We start from the raw sequence: 18714 nt of genomic DNA on the forward strand, positions 1-18714 counted from the left end.
ACACTCCCAGCCCGTTTACACATGGGGAGTGTTGAGCCTATCCGGCTGTTACATTTTTCTCTGTCCCAGGATTTAGTGAGGCCCAGCTAGTGCCAGCCCAGTTTGGGGCCCTAGGGACTCAGAGATGAATCAGCCCCTCTCAGCGGGTGACTCCTGGGCTACAGAAATGTAAACAAGCACCGAAGGGGACACGGTAAGGTGCGGCAGAGGTGAGTCTGAGGTGCCCGGACTCAGCTGCTCCAGGGAGACCTCAGGAGCCAGCGGGTGCCCGGGAGGGAGGGCCTAGCCATCGAGGTGTGACCTGCAGGCTGGCAGGGGGGCAGGTGAAGAGGCCAGTGTGAGGACTTCGGTGTCCTTTTGTTTCGTCAGTTTGGGGGTGAATAAGATGGGGGATCACAGGCTGGGCAGGTGTGGAGCAGGGGAGGGGGGGCCGGGCGTCAGTGCTCCCCTCTGCCGGGCTCTGGGGCATTCTGGGCTGGCTCTGCCGCCCCTCTCTACCCTAGGAAGGGAACTAGAGAGAGCAGGGGTTTGGAAGAGGAAGGATAGAGTCCCAAAGGAGCCGCCATCCCTGAGAAAGGAACACTGGCCTTAGGGGGTGGATGCATCAGGAGGAGAAGCCCAGAAGCCAAAGGGAGAAGGGAGGAGGCAGGACGGAAGCCACAGCCTAGCATCTCGCACTCTTAAGACTTGTGGCTCCCCAGTCAGGCTAGGGGTGGCAGGGGAACCTACTCCCTCCCCACATGCCCCTAGGTCACTGCGGCTCTCCAAGTCCTGCCCCCATGGCCACGGAAGGGGACTGGTGCTCTCGCCTTTGTCGCACGCTCTGCGGGGGAGGGGAGCGAAGGGGGGGGTGAGCCAGCGTTGCCATGGCAACTAGGCTGGTGGTCGGGGGACCAGACCCTGGAGGGAAGAGAGGAGCGAGCGAGGGAGGACTGCGGGCTGCGGATCAGCGGCCGGCGCGGGCGGGGCGGGGGCGGGCAGGGTCGGTCTCCCGGGAGGAGTTGGGAAAACACCGGGTAATTCTCGCGGCCGCTTCCTGGTGGCGCAGGGAGCCCGCGCGCTGGCGCGTGCGTGTGTGTGAAGTTCTCAGGTGCGAGTGCCCTCTCTGCGACTGTGTATCATGCGTGTGAGCTCGCACACGTGTGAACGCAGGAGTGCTGGGGCGAGACGGATGTGCCGGCCCGCGTGCACACGAGTGTGCGCCAGCCCGCGCGCCCGTGCGTGTGAGCGCGGGCACTCGTGTCCGTGTGCGCCCTCGCGTTCGCTCCCGAGTGTGCCCGGCGGGCGCCTGGCGAGTGTGAGCGCCGAGCCCGCCCCGCGCCGCTGCATCCTCGCCTCCACCCGCTCCCCCTCCTCCCGCGCTTTCCCGGTCTCCTCGGCGCGGCTCGCCCGGCGGACGCGGCTGTCCTCGCTGGCCACCCTGGGAACCGCCGGCCGCCGCCGCCCAGTGCCGGGCACCTGTTGGAGGCTCAGAGACAGGTGCGGGGGGCTGGGCGCCGGGGCGTGGGCCGAGGGCCAGCGCTAGCCTGTGCGCTCCCGGGGGTGTTGGCTCTCCTCCGCTGCCTTCCAGGCTCCCCCGGGAGCCACGCTCAGGAGGGGGGTCCCCACTTTCTGCTGCCGGGTGGGGCACCAGGCACCAGGCAGGCAGCAAATCCGGGGCTGAGTGGTCAGCGGGAGGTGGTAGCCTCGCGGATGGACGCCACCCTGACCACAGCAGCCCCTAGCAGAGCCAGGACCTCTGCGGCCGGCCGTGGGGTGCGGTGGGGGGTGGACTGGAGACCAGGGGAGCCAGGGAAAGGGTGACAAAAGGACCAGCCAGCTCTACATCACTGGGCAGGGTGCAGGGGGAGCTGTGACCTGTCTGTTGGGAGTGGCCTGGCGACCCCGCGCTCCTGGAGCCAGGCTCTGGTCTGGAGGGCTGTGACTTCCCGTCTGCCCACCCATCTGCGGGGGCCAACCTCTCTCTGGATGCCTAGGAGTGGAGGCCAGGGAGGGCTCCCAGCCAGCCCGCCGGCCACCAGCCTAGAGAGTCGCCGCTCTGGCTCTCACATCCCCTCCCCCTCCAGGGTGCTGCATGAGGGGCCGCAGGGGCGACCGCATGACCACCAACATCCAGGAGCACATGGCCATCAACGTGTGCCCCGGGCCCATCCGGCCCATCCGCCAGATCTCTGACTACTTCCCTCGCCTGGCACCGGGACCCGAAGGGGGTGGCCGGGGATGTGGAGAGGCCCCGGCCCACCTGGCCCCCCTGGCTCTGGCCCCCCCTGCGGCCCTCCTCGGGCCCAGCACACCTGAGGATGGGGCTGAGGTGGACAGCTACGACTCAGATGACACCAGTGAGTTGGGGGCGGGGGCTTGGCTTGTGACCCTGCTGGGTGTGCATGAGAGCAGGGGGGCAGGGAAGGAGGGACGAGGGACAGCCGCTGCAGCTGCGGCCCGGGGGAGATTACAGCTTCAGCGAGGCTCGATAGTCAATATTTCTGCTGAGACACTCCACCACCCACACAGCCCCAGTCGCGGCTGAGACGGACCCAGACCGCACGCACATGCCTACTCAGTTTTGTGCGCACTCGCTGCGGGCGACAGAGATGCGGCCACTGAGCTGTGGCACACACACCTGTCACCTCTTTCTCCTACAGCTGCCCTGGGCATGTTGGAGTTCGACCTTCTCTATGACCAGGCCTCCTGCACCCTGCGCTGCAGTATCCTCAGGGCCAAGGTGGGCCGCCGTGGGCACCCACCTTCCACCAGCCTGCGGGGTTGCACCCTCCCTTCCCCCTCCAGGGCAGACCTAACCCCCCTTCCTCCTGGCTGCACCAAGCATCCAGGACCCAGCACTGCAGGAGGAGGACGAGGGGCTGGAGCCCACAGCCCTCTTCCCTCTCTGCCCTCCAGGGCCTCAAGCCCATGGACTTCAATGGCCTTGCCGACCCCTACGTCAAGTTGCACCTGCTGCCTGGCGCCTGCAAGGTAATGACCTTCTCTTTGCTTCTAGCTGCCTGGTCAAGCGTGTGGGTTTCTATCTACAGCCTGTTCATGAATGTCTGGGGGACATGGATCAGAGCCCTTTTTCCCCACACCTCAGGCCAATAAATTAAAAACCAAGACTCAGAGGAACACGCTGAATCCTGTGTGGAATGAGGACCTGACGTACAGCGGGATCACGGGTGATGACATCACTCACAAGGTGCTCAGGTGAGGGGTGCCCTCCCTGCTGCCCGAGCCCCCAGCCAGCTGTGACTGTGGCCTTTTTTGTTTGGCTGATCTCTGTATGTCCCAAACCTCACTGATGACACGTAGGCACATGCAGTGGCCCCCACAAACCCAAAATATTTCCCTGGTATTGCTGCCCATCTCCTGCTTCTCCAGGAGAGGACGCCTCTCTCGTGCTCAGGTCTACAGCTCCTGGCCTTTGCCCCGTGTCTCTTCTTCCCTGTCGGCCCAAGTCCTACAGCCCTGACCTCCTCCAGGAAGCCTTGGGCTGTGGAGATTCCTTCTCAGAGCTCCTGACTACAGACAGCCCTGTGTACCTTAGGTCCACCTGCCCTATCCCTAAAGCCCCAGCCGGAGTAGTTTTCAGGTCCGAAGGACTTGCTGTCATCCCAGGAGATGATACGGGGACAGTGTCCCTCAGGGCTGTGGGGCACAAAACCCTCACTCTGAACTTTTGTTCTCAGCCACAGGTAGGCACAGAAGGGTCGCCCTGGGGAAGGGGCATGGTCAGGGCTGCTGTGCAGGGATCACCCTGGTGTGGGGACAGATGCTGGGGTAAAGGCAGTCACTGAACCTTTGCTGGGGTTTTCCTGTTTATTTCACTTGACCCTTGTGATGGTTTTGGGAGGGGAACTGGACGGAGGTTAGGTGACTTGCCCAAGACCACACAGCAGCTGGCAAGTGACAGGGCTGGGACTGCGACTCCTAATCCTAACAGCAACTGAGGCACAGGGTTGCAGTCTAACTGCTGCACTGATGCGTCCCTGGGCCAGGTGGGCCCACACTGGCGAGCACCAAGACTCCCCGAGGCCCTTCTAGCTCTTACAGCCTGCACCTGGGGACCCAGATGGACAGTCTCCAGAGGTGAAGGCTCAAGCTTCACCCATTTTACAGATGAGATGGAGAATGAGGGCAGAGCTGGCTCTCCCACCTGGAGGGGCCAAGGTACCCCAGGCCCCTGACCCTGCCATTCCCCAGCAGGATCTCTGTCTGCGATGAAGACAAGCTGAGCCACAATGAGTTTATTGGGGAGATCCGTGTGCCTCTCCGCCGCCTCAAGCCTTCACAGAAGAAGCATTTTAACATCTGCCTCGAGCGTCAGGTCCCGGTCCGTGTGGGAGCTACTAGGATGCCTGGGGTGGGGGTGGGGGTAGGAGCTGGGGGAGGTCAGGTTGCCAGAACTTTCTGTCCCCCTAGCTGGCGTCACCCTCCTCCATGTCTGCAGCGCTGCGGGGCATCTCCTGCTACCTGAAGGAGGTGAGGCACCTCAAGGGACCATGGCTGGCTGGGAGGCGGGCCGGACCCGGGCTGACCAGTGTCTGTCCCCCACAGCTAGAGCAGGCTGAGCAGGGGCCTGGACTCCTGGAAGAGCGTGGGCGCATCCTGCTGAGCCTCAGTTACAGCTCTCGGCGCAGGGGGCTGCTGGTGGGCATTGTTCGCTGCGCCCACCTGGCAGCCATGGATGTCAATGGCTACTCTGATCCTTATGTGAAGACGTAAGATCTGTGAGACGCATGCTGTCCTCCCACGCCGGCCTGACCCGCTGCGCTAGGCCTCTGAGGCCTGGCTGCATCTTAACTGCCCGGCTCCCCACACCCAGGTACCTGAGGCCAGATGTGGACAAGAAATCCAAGCACAAAACATGTGTGAAGAAGAAGACTCTAAACCCAGAATTTAATGAGGTGAATATGACAAACTAGGAACAGCGGGGTGGGGACAGGAGCCTAGACCAGAGGGCCTCATGGTAGGTGTGGCTCCTCTCGCCCTCAGGAATTTTTCTATGAGATAGAACTCTCCACCCTGGCTACCAAGACTCTGGAAGTCACCGTTTGGGACTATGACATTGGCAAATCCAATGACTTCATAGGTGAGGTGAGGGGCCCAGTTGGGTGGTGCTGAGGGCTGACGAGTAACAAGCTGGACCCTGACGCTGTCACCCTGGCTGCTCACCAGGCGGCGTGTCCCTGGGGCCGGGTGCCCGAGGAGAGGGCCGGAAGCACTGGAGTGACTGCCTGCAGCAGCCGGACGCGGCTCTGGAGCGCTGGCACACCCTGACAAGCGAGCTGCCCCCTGCAGCCGGGGCGCTCCCCTCGGCCTGAGACCAGCAGCCGCCTGCAAGGCCCCCGGGCAGGGCCCAGGACCCAACCTTCGCACGAGTGTGTTGCACGTTTACACGGGTGGGAGGCCCTGCCCTGCACTACCTGTCTTATTTCTGTGAGAGTCTCCGTGACTGTGGGTCTGTCTTCTTGTGAGGGATGTGGGGCTCTATATCCACATATGCAGATTCCTCTTGCCTGACTCGCTGTTTCCTGCAAATATGCAAACTCCCCTCTGCACCCCGAGGAGTGCTGTCCCCAGGTCCCTCGTGGCCCTCTGTGCCTCTCCAAGCTGCCCGGCCCCTCACCCACAGGGAGGAGGTCGGATTAGGGGAGGCTCGGAAGAGAATGTTTCCAAGGGACAAAGAAGAGCTACTCATTTAATACAGAAATTTCATTTGAAAAGTCCTAGCCCTGTACAGCTGCCCTTTTAAAGGGGTGGCCACCATGGGGTGCTGTTGCTCCAGAGGCAGCAGATGCTCCTGGCCACTCATTTAAATAACCGTCCCCCTGGCTGGGGCCGGGATGTGAGGGCAGGGCCCCTGCCACCTTCCTGGGGGACATCTGTGCATGTTTACGCCTTTTCTGGTCATGTCAGTGGCCAAAGCATGGCAACTGGGCATCAATAAACATCTCTGAGGAAGCTGGGCTTGTGTGCTGGCACAGGGAGGGGGCGTGGGGCAGGCTCGGCCGACAGCGGTGGCGTCACTCTGGGATGTCGATCACCAGGTCATCGTCCCCGTCCAGGGCGTCATCCCCGCTGCCTGCATCGCTGAACATCTGCCGAGGGACTGTGCTCAGGATCGTGTGGGGGGGCATCTTGGGTGGGGGCAGGGGAGTCAGGGCTGTTCCGACCCCAGCCCCAGGACCCCTGGCAGGGAAGGTCAGTGGCCCGCCCACAGAGCAGTCAGGGGGTCCCACCGCCATCTGCAGCAGGGGAAGAAACACAGGGAGGGCTTGTCAGAGACACCAAGTCCTCCAGGAGGCAGGGCGATGCCCCTCGAGGCCTTTCTGGGGTTGGGGAGGGGCATGTGCCCAGTCAGCTAGTGGTCATCAAGGAGCAGCGATGGAGGTGTGATGGGGGGACATAAGCAGGGGCAAAGGCACTCTGGCTGTCCAGTAGCAGCAGTTACAGCCAGGGCCAGGCCAGTGAGCAGCGCCCATATCACCTCGACCTTTGGGCACACAGGCCCCTTCTATACCACTGGCTGGCTTACCCTCCCCCCTGCAGAGCTTGCTGGCTCAAGTGACAGTGTCACAGGCCACCTGGGCCACAAGACTACGTGGCTTCTTTGCCCCTCAGTTTTATTACCTCTTGGCAGGGCCCCTCTCCTTGGGATCCCCGTGGCTACCACCCCAGGCCAGGCCTCCTCTCAGCTCACTTCTGCCAGGGTACGGGCCTCTTAGCTGGACTCCCCGTCTGCAGGCTCGCCCAGAGCCAGCTCCCCCTCTACACTGCAGCTGCGATCTCTTAGAACACAGGCCTGAGCAGGTCACTCTTGGGCCTGAGGGCCCCGGGATCGGCAGTGCAGGTGCGCGACAGCAGGTCAGCCCTCCACCTGGCATGTCCTCTATGCAGTAAAAGCCCTGTTTCTCCTCTAAAGCCGGGAACTGGCTTCTACTCTGTCCAAACCTCCAGCCTTCCCTGCCAGGTCCCTGCAAAGTGTCCTTGCAGATAGCTCTCTGGGCTCTCAGTGGTACTCTCTGTGCTTTGTAGGCACAAACTGCACACCCACCAGGTGGTCCAATCTTTAGGACCACCGTGGGAGGGAGGAAGGGCCTGAGCGGGTACACCAGGTCCCCAGTGGCAGGACCTCATCAGGCCCTGGGCTGCGGGGGCAGAAACTGCTCTCCGCTGGCCTTCAAGTGGCTCCTGACGGCTTTGATGCATCTGGCCCTGGCCTGTTCTCTGCTTCTGCAGTAGCCCCCCGACCTTCTGCCTGGGTGATGTGGTGGGTCAGCTTGGTCTGCGACAGGTGACACTGACCTGCCAGGACAGAGGTCAGCCAGGAGCCTTGCCCTATAGAGCAGCCCCATGCCAGACACCTGCACAAATTCCCAGGAGACACAGCACTGGAGAGAGAGCACAGCGGCGTGCAGACCACGGCCTCTGGCTGCAGCCACCTCAGGACCCCCACCCTGGCCCCATTCCTGCCCTGGCCTTCTGTAGTGCGACCATGGGCAACTAACATGATTCTGCGGCTTGCTAGGGCCCAGATGTTGGACGCTAAGCATTCTCTGTCCCTTAAGTCCCTGTAGCTTCAGGTGACTATCTAAAATAAGTGAGGCTTGCAGGTAAGTGGCATGCTCAAGATTCAAGAGTACATGGGGAGACTGCGTGTGGTGGTTCACGCCTCTCCGCTCTTGGGAGGCTGTAAACAGCGGATCACTATGAGTCTGATCTAGTAGTGAGACCCTGAACACCCTGTAGACCCTTCCTTAAAAATACAAAAAAGAAAAAACAAAACAAAACAAAAAAAGAGTACATGGAGGTGCTGGGATTGAGATCCAGCTAAGGCTAACTAAAGCCCCAGATGGTTCTATTTATTTTTAAGATGGGGTCTTGCCATGTAGTCCAGCCGGTTCTTGAACTCCTAGGCCCAGGTGATCCTCCTGAGAGGCTGGGACCACAGAAGTGCGCCACTGCATTCGGCTCAGGCTCCTGTTGACTGACCTGCACCAGCCTCCAGCGTCCCACCAGCTCACATCTCCCGCCTCCATCTTTTTCTCACCTGGGGCCCTGAGGATCCCCACTCCCTCCGGGACAACTCTCATCTGGGTGTCCACACAGCTTTCTGTCACTCCATTCCACTGTTTCTTATTTCCAACTTTCTCTGTCACTCTTGCTACATCCCAAACACTTTCCACCACATCCTGTCTCCCTTCCTATTTTGGCCTCAACCCAGAATACCCAGATCTCACCTGGGCTCAGATGTCATCTGAGTCCTTCTCTATCTGTTCTAGGCACAGCAACTAACACGAGCCCTCTGTGCCACTTCAGGGCACAGCACCAACCCAAAAACCTGACCACCCTGACTGGTCTTCCCATCCTGGCTCTACAGGCCGGAGGCAGAAGCCTTCAGCAGGGGCCAGTGTTTTCTGCGTGGTGCTAGGACTGAACCCAGGCCCTCCCCCGCGGCCCGCAAGCCCTCTCCCGCTGAGCTGCGTACGCCCGTTCCAGAACCCACGCTCACCCATGAGGAACGCAGCACCTCACTTTGCTTCTGGCTTCAGGGCCCTGCGAGCTGACCAGCCTGGTTGCTCCCCAGCTTTGACTGCAGTCTGGATGGGTGCTATGCTTCCCACTCCTGAGGCTCTGCACTCAGCCCTCTTTCCCCCTGCAGCCTGCTGAGGACGCCCAGGCACAACCAGCACGAACCCTCGGCTTCCACCCGTGGCTGCTGGGCCTCTTGCCGCATCTGGGGCCACATTTCTCCACTTCCTCAGAACCCACATCTTTCAGTCCTCTGCCTCAGAAAAGGACCATTCTGCTTCTCCTTGGGGGCCTCTCTCTCCCCCAGTCATACCTGGGGCTAAGTGGCCTGCCAAGATCCAGGAAATCCTTGGTCCCTTCCTCAAAATGGGTCCCGGGTCCTCTCCGCGCCATCTCCACAGCTGTTGGGTGCCTTTGGTCACAGCCTCCCCATCTAACTTGCTCCCAGGCCCTGCACCTTGCTAACCCCTACAGCGGCGGCAATGGCCATCGTGTATACTGGACCAGATCTGCTAGCTTCCTCCAGTGGCTCCTTCTGCAAGCACCAGTCCAAGGGCCCTGACGACAGGACCCTCAGCTCCCCGCGTCTGACCTCGTGGGCCATGTCTCCCGCATCCCTGTCCTTCCACCAGATCCCGCACAAGCCAAGTGCATGTGTGCCCCGGGGTCTTTGCCCCAGGTGTCCCTGAGTGAAACCGTTTCCCAGAGAGCTGTGTGGCTCGCTGTTTCCTCTAAATCTCTGATCAAGCAACACCCCAAGTCACGTAAACATCCCCCCCATGCCCCCTCCCAGCTCCCCAGCCCCTTCTCTCACCTGATTTTCTGCACCGGGACCTATTCACCTTGTCTATCACCTACCCAGCTTGCAAAAAGTGTGAGTGCAGAGGCTGTGCCTGCTGACAAGGCCACCGCCCGGGATGGTGCTGGTAGGCAGCAGGTGCTCTGGAACACCTGCCAAGCCTGTCTCGTCTCACCACTGCTTCACATACCACAATCCAGGTGCTTTAGAGGGCAGAGACCCCTCCAAGTGGTTTTTCACTGGGGCAGCCTTGACTAGATACCAGATGCCACGACTCTGCTCCCGCTGGAGCCGTCTGGCATCACCATGCTCACGGCCCGTGGGAACACTGCCATGCTGGGGCAGGCCCCAGGCACTGGCACCCGGGCTGGCAATGACAGATCTGCCTCCACAGTGAGACCGAGCCATTACTTCTCAGAGGTGCCCCTCAGTGGCAGGCCCTGGACTGTAGCCTCAACTGTCCCAAATCAAGCTCTCCGAGTCCTTCCTTGGCTGGCCCCAGGCCATCCTGAGCCTCCCTCAGATGGCATACCCCTCCCTATCTTCCCCAAATCAGGGTACCTTGAGTTTCCGGGGCAGGCGGGGCCGTTTCTCCCGCTTGGGCCTCAGGGGGCTGGGCTCGGGCAGCTGCAGGGCCAGGTAGTCAGAAGGGAATGGGGGGTAAGGGGGGGAAGCCAGCTGCTGGTGGGAGCAGGGATGAAGATGGGAAACAGAGTGGGGGGGGCGGGGGGTGAAGGGAAGAAATGCGAACAGGAAGAATGGAAAAACAAAAGAGATGGTGATGAGTGTGGCTCCCAGGGCTCCTGAGAACAGAAGGGGAGGGGGCAGCAGCAGCACTGCTCTCCTGCGGCCTGTCTGTCCCCTAGTCCTACACCAGAGAAGCGGGCAGCCCTGGCTCACACCCTCCAAGGGACACTTGCTGGCCACTGAAGAACAGACGCCCGAGTCAGGCTGGCCTCACCCAGAGACCTGGCCCCTTTGCTCTCACGGGCCCACCTCATTCCCAGGCATTTTAGACCACTGCTTGACCCCAACTTACCGAGCTCAGGTATGGAGAGGGCGTCCCAGAGGCCTGGAGGGGAAACCCCGACGAAGGAGGCAGGGAGAGGCCTGAGGGGGATGGGGTGCCTCCCAGGGGAGGGCTTCTCTTCCTACAGAAAGGATAAGGGAGGGCTCAGAGGCAGCTGCAGGCCGAGCAACCCAGGCCCAGGAAGGCTGGCTGTCTTACCTCTTAGGGGCAGGTGTGTCTGACAACTTGGGTGTACCCTCTGTCTCGCTGTTGTCTGAAGACGCGGTAGCATCCGAGTCTGTGGGGGAGGGCATGTCAGTGGGCTGTGGGCTGGGAGGCCACCTACTTCCCGCTGTCCTCAGCACTCAGGGCTCCAGGAAGCTGACCAGGAGGCAGACTCCCCAGCTGCCCGCCTGCTTCCTGCACTGACACCTCCCTAACAGGAGCAAATACTGAGTGCCGGCCCCCTTTACACTCGCCACCTCTGCTAGTCCTAACAGCCCTCCAGGGAAGATTGAAAGGGCATCACTACCACTTTCCAACTGTGGCCAGAGGCTCGGGGAGCAAGCGGCGGGCCTGGGGCGTGAACTCGGGCCTGTCTATCCTTGACCATTTCGTGCTGCTCCCTCGTTTGCCTTGTAGCTGCCTTCACCTCTGGGCTCTTCCCTACGCAGGGTCCTGCTGATCTATCACTCCAAAAGATACCTTTGATTATGTACGATAAACAGGTAATCACTATTTGAGACAGTCTTACTATTTATTTAGCCCAGGCTGGCACTGAACTCACCATTGATCCTCCTGCCTCAGCCTCCTGAGTGCTGGGATTACAGGAATGCACCACCACATCCAGAATATAATAAAATAAAATGAATGTTTACTTTTATCTATTGGTGCCACCCTAACTGCCACAAGATCAGGCAACCATCCTGAACAAATCACCTGCTCAGAAGACTCCAGTCTGCCACCTACTGTCCATCCCAACTCTACAAGGACCTAAAACAAATCTAATCCCATCTTTCCTGCTGGCGCCACCCCAGGGCATCAGTAGCTCTAGCAATGGAACCTATGGCCTTCTACTCTGCCACAGCCTCAGTCCCCCCTTTTGATGGGGGGCACGGGCATTGAACCCAGGGCCTTGTGCATATGAGAGCTCTACCACTGAGCCATACCCACAGCTCCCCTCAGTCCCTTCTTTATTTCTGAAGTAAGATTCTGACTAAATTGTCCGAACTGGTCTCAACTTTGTGATCCTTCTGTCTTGGCTTCCTAAATAGCTGGGATTATAGACACTAACCTTTTTTAAAAAAAAATGTATTTAGTACAGGGTCTACAGCATCTCACTACACAGGTCAGATTTGTAGTGATCCTGTTTTCAGCCTCCCAAGTGCTGGGATTACAGGTGTGCGCCACCACACCCAGTCTCAGTCGCCCTCTCAGCATGTCAGGGGACGCTAGCCTTTTCTAAACCCAGCAATGGTACTTTTTACTCTGGGTTCAACCTACTTTTCTGGTTGGCAAACTCTTTTCTAGTGTTTTTTTCTGAAGTGCTAAGGATCCAATGCAGGGCCTTGCATATGGTAGATGTATGCCTACCACCGAGTTGTATGCCAACTTCTTTCCTCAAAAATAGATTTTCTGGTCTAGTGCCTCTTCCCAGAAAACCTCTAATTCATTTAATAACTGCTACATAGGACACGTGGTTCCCAATTCCTCTGCTCAGATACATCCCTTAAAAGGCAGATTGAGAAAACTGGGTGTGGTGGTGCACACCTGTAATCCCAGCACTTGGAAGGTGGCGCCAGATGGATCTCTTCCAGTTTGAGACCAGCCTGGGGGCTATAAAAGTGAGCACAAGGTCAGTCCGAACTGCATAGTGAGACCCTGTCTTTAAAAAACAAAAAGGGAGATTGAATGCCACCCCCTCTGAGAAGCCTTCCAGACTTCCTCCTGCCCTGTTAAATGCTAGTTCTGCTTTAACTCTTCTATTCAGGGCTCTCCTCGCAAGCGCTGAGAAGCATCATGTGTGGATGCCTCCAAGATCTGAGTGGAGGCTTCAACCTCTGGCTCAGGCCTGCCTAGCAAACGCAAGGATCCCAGTCCAATCCTCGGTACTGTGTGCCATGCCAGCCACCGAAACTGGGTGTGGTGGCACATGCCTGTAATTCCAGTGTTGGGGAGGCTGAGACAGAAAGAACACTATGAGTCTGAGCTATACAGTGAGACTGTACCAAATAAATAAATAAATATTAAAAACCAAAAACAAACAAACAAAAAAAAAAACACCTCTGGCTCATGCTTGTCAGATTCAATCCAGTCTGACCATGATGTGCTCCGTTCCCTGTTTCCTGCCCTCATGTTCCTCTAACAGGAGGTTAACCAGGAAACTTAAGGAAGGGAGCAGCAGAAAGAAGTGGCCAGAACAAAGCCACTTTCTGCCACGGCCCATGTGAGGAGCCCCTGCCTGCTTCTCCACCCTTACAGCAGTGACCCATGCCAGTCCTGAAGCCTCACTCCTGTAAGAGCGAACAACGGGCCGCAGGGGCCAACAAACATTTACAGGAGCAAGCAGTCACCAGCTGCTGGCTGCTATCCCTCCCCTCGCCCAACAGTCAAAGGACAGCTAATGCGATGACCTTTTAAGGGCCTCACTCGGGAGGAGGACCACAGACGTCCACCACAAGGACTTCCCAAACTTCGGATTTCAGTCCACTAGTGGTCATGAAATCAATTTTGTCAGTTTGCCACTGGCACCAAAAGAGGCTAAAGATGGCTGAGGCTGGGCCCATCTCTTATTCCCAGTGCTCTAGGGGTCTGCAACATGATGATCACAAGCTGGAATCCACCCTAGGTGATTCAGTAAGACGTTGTTTCCAAATAAAAAAAACTAAGAAAGGGCTATAGATGTACCCCCAGATCAGTGTGAAGACCGTGGAGCCAAACTCCAGTAGAAAAAGGTGGGCGTGGTGACGCACACCTGCTATCCCTGCTAACCCTGGGCTACACAGTGACTTCAAGGCCACCTGGACTGCATGGTGAGACCCCGTCTGAAAGAAAAAAAGGAAGGAAAGAAAAGAAGAAAGAGAGGGAGGGGGCTGGCCAGATAGCTCAGCGGAACAAAGCATCTGTTTAGACAGATGTGGGGGTTAGGGTTCGATCCCAGCCTGCAGTGCTGGCCCTGTCCCTGGGGTGTACTAAGACAGCAAATGAGACTGGGCGTGGTGGTGCGCACCTGTAATCCCAGCACTAGGGAAGCTGAGAAACAGGAAGGATCACTACAAGGCTGAGATCTGTGTAATGAGACCCTACAGATTGTATACTAAATACATTAAAAAAAAAAAAGGTGCTGGGGAGATGGCTCAGTAGAATAAGCACTTGCCTGGCAAGCGCAAGGGCCTGAGTTCAATCCCTGGTTCTACCAAAATAAAGAAAGAAAGAAAAGAAGAAAGAAAATGGAGAAGGGAGAAACAGTCTAAAAAAAATTCAGAATAGTGGCACATGCCTGTGATCCCAGCATTTGGGAGGCTGAAGCAGGAGGACTATCATGAGTTTGAGGCCAGATTGGGCTACATAGTAAGTTCTTGAACTACTATGGTTTTTTAGACAGCAAGACCCTGTCTGGAAAAAAAACAAAACAAAACAAAACATACAAACTGCTGGGCATGATGTTGTACAACTGTAACCCCAATACTCTGGGAGCCTAGGTCAGGGGGATAGCAAGTTCAAGCCCAGCCTGGGCAATTTAGCAAGACAGTGTCAAACGGGTGGGGGAGTAGGAGGGGACAGCTGGAAATGTAGTTCAGTGTAAAGGCCCTGAGTTTCATTCCTAGTACTGAAAAAAATCCTATTTCGTGGCAAAACTACACAATTCAAATTTTAGTATCCATAATGTTTTATCAGCAGCACAGCACCTGCCCGGGAAGCACAAGGTCCCGAGTTCGGAATGTGATTCCCAGTATAAAAAAACAAGAACAAAACCAAACCAAAAAACCCACCAACCACAGCCACTTTCATTTATTTATCTAGTGGCTATGGCTGCTTTGACACAAGCTAAGCAGTTTTTTCAAAGACAACGTGTTCCATAAAGCCTAAATTACTATCTGGCCCTTTGCAAAAAGAATCTGCCAATTCGTCTTACCCCTTTCAAGCTATACAACCATCTACAATCCCAGTTACCTTGTTTACTTATTTCTCCCTATAAACCATAAGAGCGCAAAGGGTTTGTCTATTTTGCTACTGCTGTAACCCCATGTCAAGCTCGGAGTCCCGAACACAGCAGATGCGTTCAATACTTGAAGGAAAAACGGTGGAGACACGGAAACAAGCAGGCTTAGGACCACTGGGGGCTGCGCGAGCGTCTGCGGGCCTAGGAGGGCCGCTAGGAAGACTGGCTCGGATGCCAAGAACCACATCCTCCTCCCAACTTTTCACGACCTTGCTCACCGGAGGAGTCTTCATCCACGTTCTCGTACTGCAGAAGTCGGTCTAGGAGAAAACTGAGAGAAGCCGTGAGGAGAGTTTATTTCCATTCCACAATGTCCCCTGGGGTCTAGGAGTCGCCCCATGCTCGTCTCCTGCACGCGCCTCCTCCTCACCTCTTGTCCCGGGACACCTTCAGCAATTTCCTCTGCGCCTTTCTCAGCTCCTCCTGGAAGCACTCGTGTTCCTGCGGTAAGGGCAGGCCCCGGGCTGGAGGTTCGGCTCGGCACCGAGAGCCAGCTCGCCCCACCCCCTTTCCACACGGCCACCCGAGGTGCTCTCTTCGCCAGGCCTCACTCCACAACCTCTCCACACCAGAACTCACGTAGATGAGAAATTTGAGTTTCCGCTTCAGATTCCGGTATTTCTTTTTGTAATCCACTTCGCCATCCGCCGGGCCGTTCATGGCCAGCGCGGAAGCAGCGTCCCGGCGACGGGAGTCCCGCTACCTCAAGCCAGCTCTGCCGGGAGTCTCACGCCCTTCACTTCCGTAGAAGCAGCTAGGCTGCGCCCGCGAGGACTACAACTCCCAGGAGGCCCCGCGCGCGGGAAGTGTAACCACGGGAACCGACCCCTTAGGGACTACCCGGAGAGGAACGCGGTTTCCAGTGGCTAACCTAGCTATGACGTTATAAAGATGGCGGATGCTGGCGGGCACCGTTAGCGATTCTAAATAAGCTTGGAGATTTGGACTCATAGAAGGGTCTCCCGAATATTCCTAGTCTCTTGGCTAGGGTGCCCCTTTTCTTTTGCCTTTCGAAATGACAGCGGCCTTGGTCTCCGTGACAACGGAGGTTATCGGTAACGAATCAGTTTCTAAGGAAAACTGTCAAAAGGATTTGTTCTAGCCAAGGATAGGCGCTTCAAGACCCTCCAACTGCCCAAGAAGAGCAACTTTTGTCCGCCAAAGTTCTTGGCCCTAGCTATCCACAAACCGGGGGCCGACGGTGCCGCACCTCCCGGATCCGCAGGACGGCGCGTGCGCAAACCGCTCTCAAAAGGCTGACGGAGGCCGAGAAGAAAAAAGGCGGGAGCTGTCAATCCCGGGTGGAGCAAAATGGCGCGGGAGAACGAGATGCGGGAGTTCACGCACAGTTTCTTCCGAGGCCGCCCTGACCTCAGGTGCACAGGGGATTGGAGTTAGGGCTGGAAAGGGCCAGGGTGGGACGTAGAGCCCGTCTTGACCCGTGTCTCTGTAGCACGCTCACGCACTCCATCGTGCGGCGGAAGTTCTTGGCTCACGCGGGTCGCAACCATCTGGAACCCGAGGAGAAGCAGGCACTGAAGCGGCTGGTGGAGGAGGAGCTGCTGAAGATGCAGGTGTGGGTACAAACCTGGCCCTCAGGAGATGGTGTGTGTTGCCCAGGAGGTGATGGGCAGGACGTATCTCTTGCCCTCTTGGTGCTCACAGGTGGATGAAGCTGGTACCAGGCGAAAGAAGCTAGACCTCACCAAGAAGACGAAGAGGCCTCCCACTCCCTGCAGTGACCAAGAGAGAAAAAGGTTCCGCCTCAATTCAGAGTCAGGTTAGTGTCTGTTGCTGTCTGTGCGTTCTGCACCACTGGTTCATGCAAAAGGCCTTTCTGCTGTGTGCAGGAGCCAGGGCCAGTGCGTCAGGAACCAGAAGAGGGTAGGGTGATAGCCGTGCTTCCTGCTGCCCTTTCCACTGCCAGAGCAAGCTTTAGAGGCAACCTGTTTCAAATGGGGAGGACAAGACAGGAGGGACCTATCCCAACTCCTTCTCCATATTGCAGGGTCTAGGTCCTCAGTCTCCAGTCCAGACTGCTTTGGATGCCCAGCAGATAACAGGATGGCAGAGGCAGAAACCAGCCGAGTCAAGGAGGAGCGTCCAAGGCAGGCTTCCAAGAAAGTAGTTGAGAGTAGTGATGAAGAGCAGCAAAGTGACCAGCCAGCAAAGCAGCCTGCAAAAATGGGATTAGAGGAGAGCAGTGAGGAGGAACAGGAGGAGGCGGGGGAGGGCTCTGGCAGAGTAAATAAGATCTTAGAGGAAAAGGACAGTGAGGAAGATGAGGAGGAAAATGAAATCAAGGGCAGGACTTTGAAGAAACGCAGGACCAAGAATGAGCAGGCACGAGGCAAGGCTTCGGCCAGAAAGCATCAGGCCAGGGACGAAAGTGAGGACAGTGAAGAAGTTCCTGTCCAGAGGAGAGCAAAGAAGTCTGGAGAAAAAACAGAAGCTAAAAGCCATGAGGAAAGTGAAAAGGAGAGTGAGGAGGAGTGCCTACTCAAGAAGGAAGAGAACGAGGAGGACTGGAGGAAACCCGGAGCTAGAAGCAAAGGAAGGGAACCGTCAGCTTTGGAGGGGAGGAGGCTGAGAGACGGGGACAGTGGGGAAGAAGAGGAGAAAGAGGCAGCAGGCAGTGGTGATAATAGTGGGGGAGGCAAAGAGTCTCCAGGACACAGGAAGAGCAAGGTCAGGAGCCAGTGGAAAAGTAGGAAACGGCAGAATAGAAGCAGTGAGGATGAAGACAGCTGCGAGGCACAAGCAGCTGCAAAGTCAGCCAAACTGGGCAGTGTCAGTGGTGAAGAGAGTGACTTAGAAAGGGAGCTAAGTGACAGCGAGGCAGGGGCGAGCCCTAAGGGAGCGAGGAGGAACCGCTCTGCCAAGAAGAGCTCTCAGAAGAGCAGAGCACGAACCTCCTCTTCTTCCTCGGATGCAAGCCCACAGCCCAAAGACAGGAAGGTGAGGGGACATGTGGGGTGGGAGACCACACTAGGGAGAAGAGAGACCCCAGCAGGCTCAGCCTTAAATTGCTTTGCCAGGCTAGCTCTGGTCGCCATGGAGAGGACCACCCAGCTGTGACCAGGCTGAAGCGCTACATCCGCGCCTGTGGTGCCCATCGAAACTATAAAAAGCTGCTGGGGTCCTGTCGCTCACACAAGGAGCGCCTGAGTGTCCTGCGGGCTGAGCTGGAAGCCCTCGGCATGAAGGGTGAGGCGGGGTGTGTCCTGGAGGGCTGCCGGAGGGCTCTGGCTCCAGGGGAGGAGGGGTCATGAGCCGCTTCTGCCCCAGGTAACCCCTCTTTAGAGAAGTGTCGTGCCCTGAAGGAGCAGCGGGAGGCGGAGGCAGAGGCAGCCTCTTTGGATGTCGCCAACATCATCAGCAGTTCTGGTGAGGGTTTTTCTCTGCCTGGATGTGGCTGAGCTTGCACTTTTCAGGCAGCTAATCTGTCCTTGTCCTCCTAGGCCGGCCACGTAGACGGACTGCCTGGAACCCTTCAGGAGAAGCGCCCCCCTTTGGGGAGCTGTACCACCGGACCCTGGACTCTGAGGACGAGCAGCCTCGTCAGGCACCCCCGGACTGGTCACACATGCGAGGCATCATCAGCAGTGATGGGGAGAGTAACTGAGTACTACCAGCTCATGGGAGGGACCCTTTCCATGTGCACAAAGCGCAGGTGACATCTTGTACCCTGAACCTGCAAAGCAAAAATAGCTTTCTTCCGGAAGACTGTAGCTGCCAGGGACAACGGACACTACTGCTCAGCTCCACGTTCTCCGTTAAAATGTTCGTAAGGATTTATTTTTTGAGACTCAATAAAGGAATGTTTGTAATCACCTCATCAGAAATGGTCCTTTGCTTTTATGCCCTGTGATTTGGGCACTGGAGACTAAGGAATAGCCTCTGCTACTGGAAGCCAGGGGTCTAGGTCCCTCTCATTTTGGGGTTCCCCATCCAAAGTGTACCACCAAGTTGGGCATGGTGTTGCATGCCAGTAACCCCAGCACTGGGGAGGCTGAGGCAGGACTGCTGGGAGTTTGAGGTCAGCCTGAACTACATAGACCAGTCTGCCCAATAGGCCCCTCTTGTTATCCTGCTTTTAGCTACCTCTGTAACAAATGTGGAAGTGAAAGGAAGGTCTGAACTGGCCTGAGGATGAGT

General features: G+C 57.4%; 3 protein-coding genes across 9 annotated transcripts; 2 read left to right on the forward strand and 1 right to left on the reverse strand.

Annotated features, from left to right (window-relative positions):
- The first annotated feature begins 2071 nt into the window (after positions 1–2071).
- Positions 2072–5955, forward strand: Doc2a (double C2 domain alpha). Its single transcript, XM_004622950.1, has 10 exons — positions 2072–2339; positions 2643–2722; positions 2899–2973; positions 3089–3198; positions 4198–4324; positions 4414–4473; positions 4549–4712; positions 4817–4898; positions 4987–5083; positions 5170–5955. The coding sequence occupies exons 1-10, from the start codon at positions 2075–2077 to the stop codon at positions 5313–5315; spliced, it is 1206 nt and encodes a 401-aa protein (XP_004623007.1). The 5' UTR covers positions 2072–2074; the 3' UTR covers positions 5316–5955.
- Ino80e (INO80 complex subunit E) lies at positions 5675–15323 on the reverse strand. 6 transcript variants are annotated; one of them, XM_004622949.2, is made up of 7 exons: positions 15136–15323; positions 14927–14997; positions 14775–14827; positions 10554–10632; positions 10365–10476; positions 9887–10003; positions 5675–6239 (listed from the first exon to the last, which is right to left on the reverse strand). In XM_004622949.2, exons 1-7 carry the CDS (start codon positions 15214–15216, stop codon positions 6018–6020), a joined length of 735 nt encoding a protein of 244 aa, XP_004623006.1. In that variant the 5' UTR covers positions 15217–15323; the 3' UTR covers positions 5675–6017. The 6 variants fall into 6 exon arrangements, with proteins under 6 accessions (XP_004623006.1, XP_023576730.1, XP_023576699.1 ...); XM_023720962.1 differs by having other exon boundaries at positions 9887–10006; XM_023720931.1 differs by having other exon boundaries at positions 14766–14827.
- Positions 15324–15443: 120 nt separating this feature from the next.
- On the forward strand, positions 15444–18385 carry Hirip3 (HIRA interacting protein 3). 2 transcript variants are annotated; one of them, XM_023720783.1, is made up of 7 exons: positions 15444–15932; positions 16010–16130; positions 16222–16336; positions 16565–17514; positions 17595–17763; positions 17845–17943; positions 18018–18385. In XM_023720783.1, exons 1-7 carry the CDS (start codon positions 15868–15870, stop codon positions 18179–18181), a joined length of 1683 nt encoding a protein of 560 aa, XP_023576551.1. In that variant the 5' UTR covers positions 15444–15867; the 3' UTR covers positions 18182–18385. The 2 variants fall into 2 exon arrangements, with proteins under 2 accessions (XP_023576551.1, XP_023576586.1); XM_023720818.1 differs by having other exon boundaries at positions 16010–16124.
- The last annotated feature ends 329 nt before the right edge of the window (positions 18386–18714 follow it).

Source organism: Octodon degus, unplaced genomic scaffold, assembly GCF_000260255.1.
Source record: "Octodon degus isolate 3935 unplaced genomic scaffold, OctDeg1.0 scaffold00001, whole genome shotgun sequence".
Taxonomy (NCBI): Eukaryota; Metazoa; Chordata; class Mammalia; order Rodentia; family Octodontidae; genus Octodon; species Octodon degus.

Coding starts and splice junctions, on each gene's coding strand:
- Hirip3 (XM_023720783.1), top strand. CDS start 15,868: ATGGCGCGGGAGAACGAGATGCGGGAGTTCACGCACAGTTTCTTCCGA. Junction 16,337..16,564: donor CCGCCTCAATTCAGAGTCAG/GTTAGTGTCTGT, acceptor TCCATATTGCAG/GGTCTAGGTCCTCAGTCTCC. Junction 17,515..17,594: donor CACAGCCCAAAGACAGGAAG/GTGAGGGGACAT, acceptor TTGCTTTGCCAG/GCTAGCTCTGGTCGCCATGG.
- Doc2a (XM_004622950.1), top strand. CDS start 2,075: ATGAGGGGCCGCAGGGGCGACCGCATGACCACCAACATCCAGGAGCAC. Junction 2,974..3,088: donor TGCTGCCTGGCGCCTGCAAG/GTAATGACCTTC, acceptor CCCACACCTCAG/GCCAATAAATTAAAAACCAA. Junction 5,084..5,169: donor CAAATCCAATGACTTCATAG/GTGAGGTGAGGG, acceptor GCTGCTCACCAG/GCGGCGTGTCCCTGGGGCCG.
- Ino80e (XM_023720892.1), bottom strand. CDS start 15,216: ATGAACGGCCCGGCGGATGGCGAAGTGGATTACAAAAAGAAATACCGG. Junction 10,633..14,765: donor AGACTCCTCCGGTGAGCAAG/GTCGTGAAAAGT, acceptor CCTCCCCCACAG/ACTCGGATGCTACCGCGTCT. Junction 10,477..10,553: donor GACACACCTGCCCCTAAGAG/GTAAGACAGCCA, acceptor TCCTTTCTGTAG/GAAGAGAAGCCCTCCCCTGG.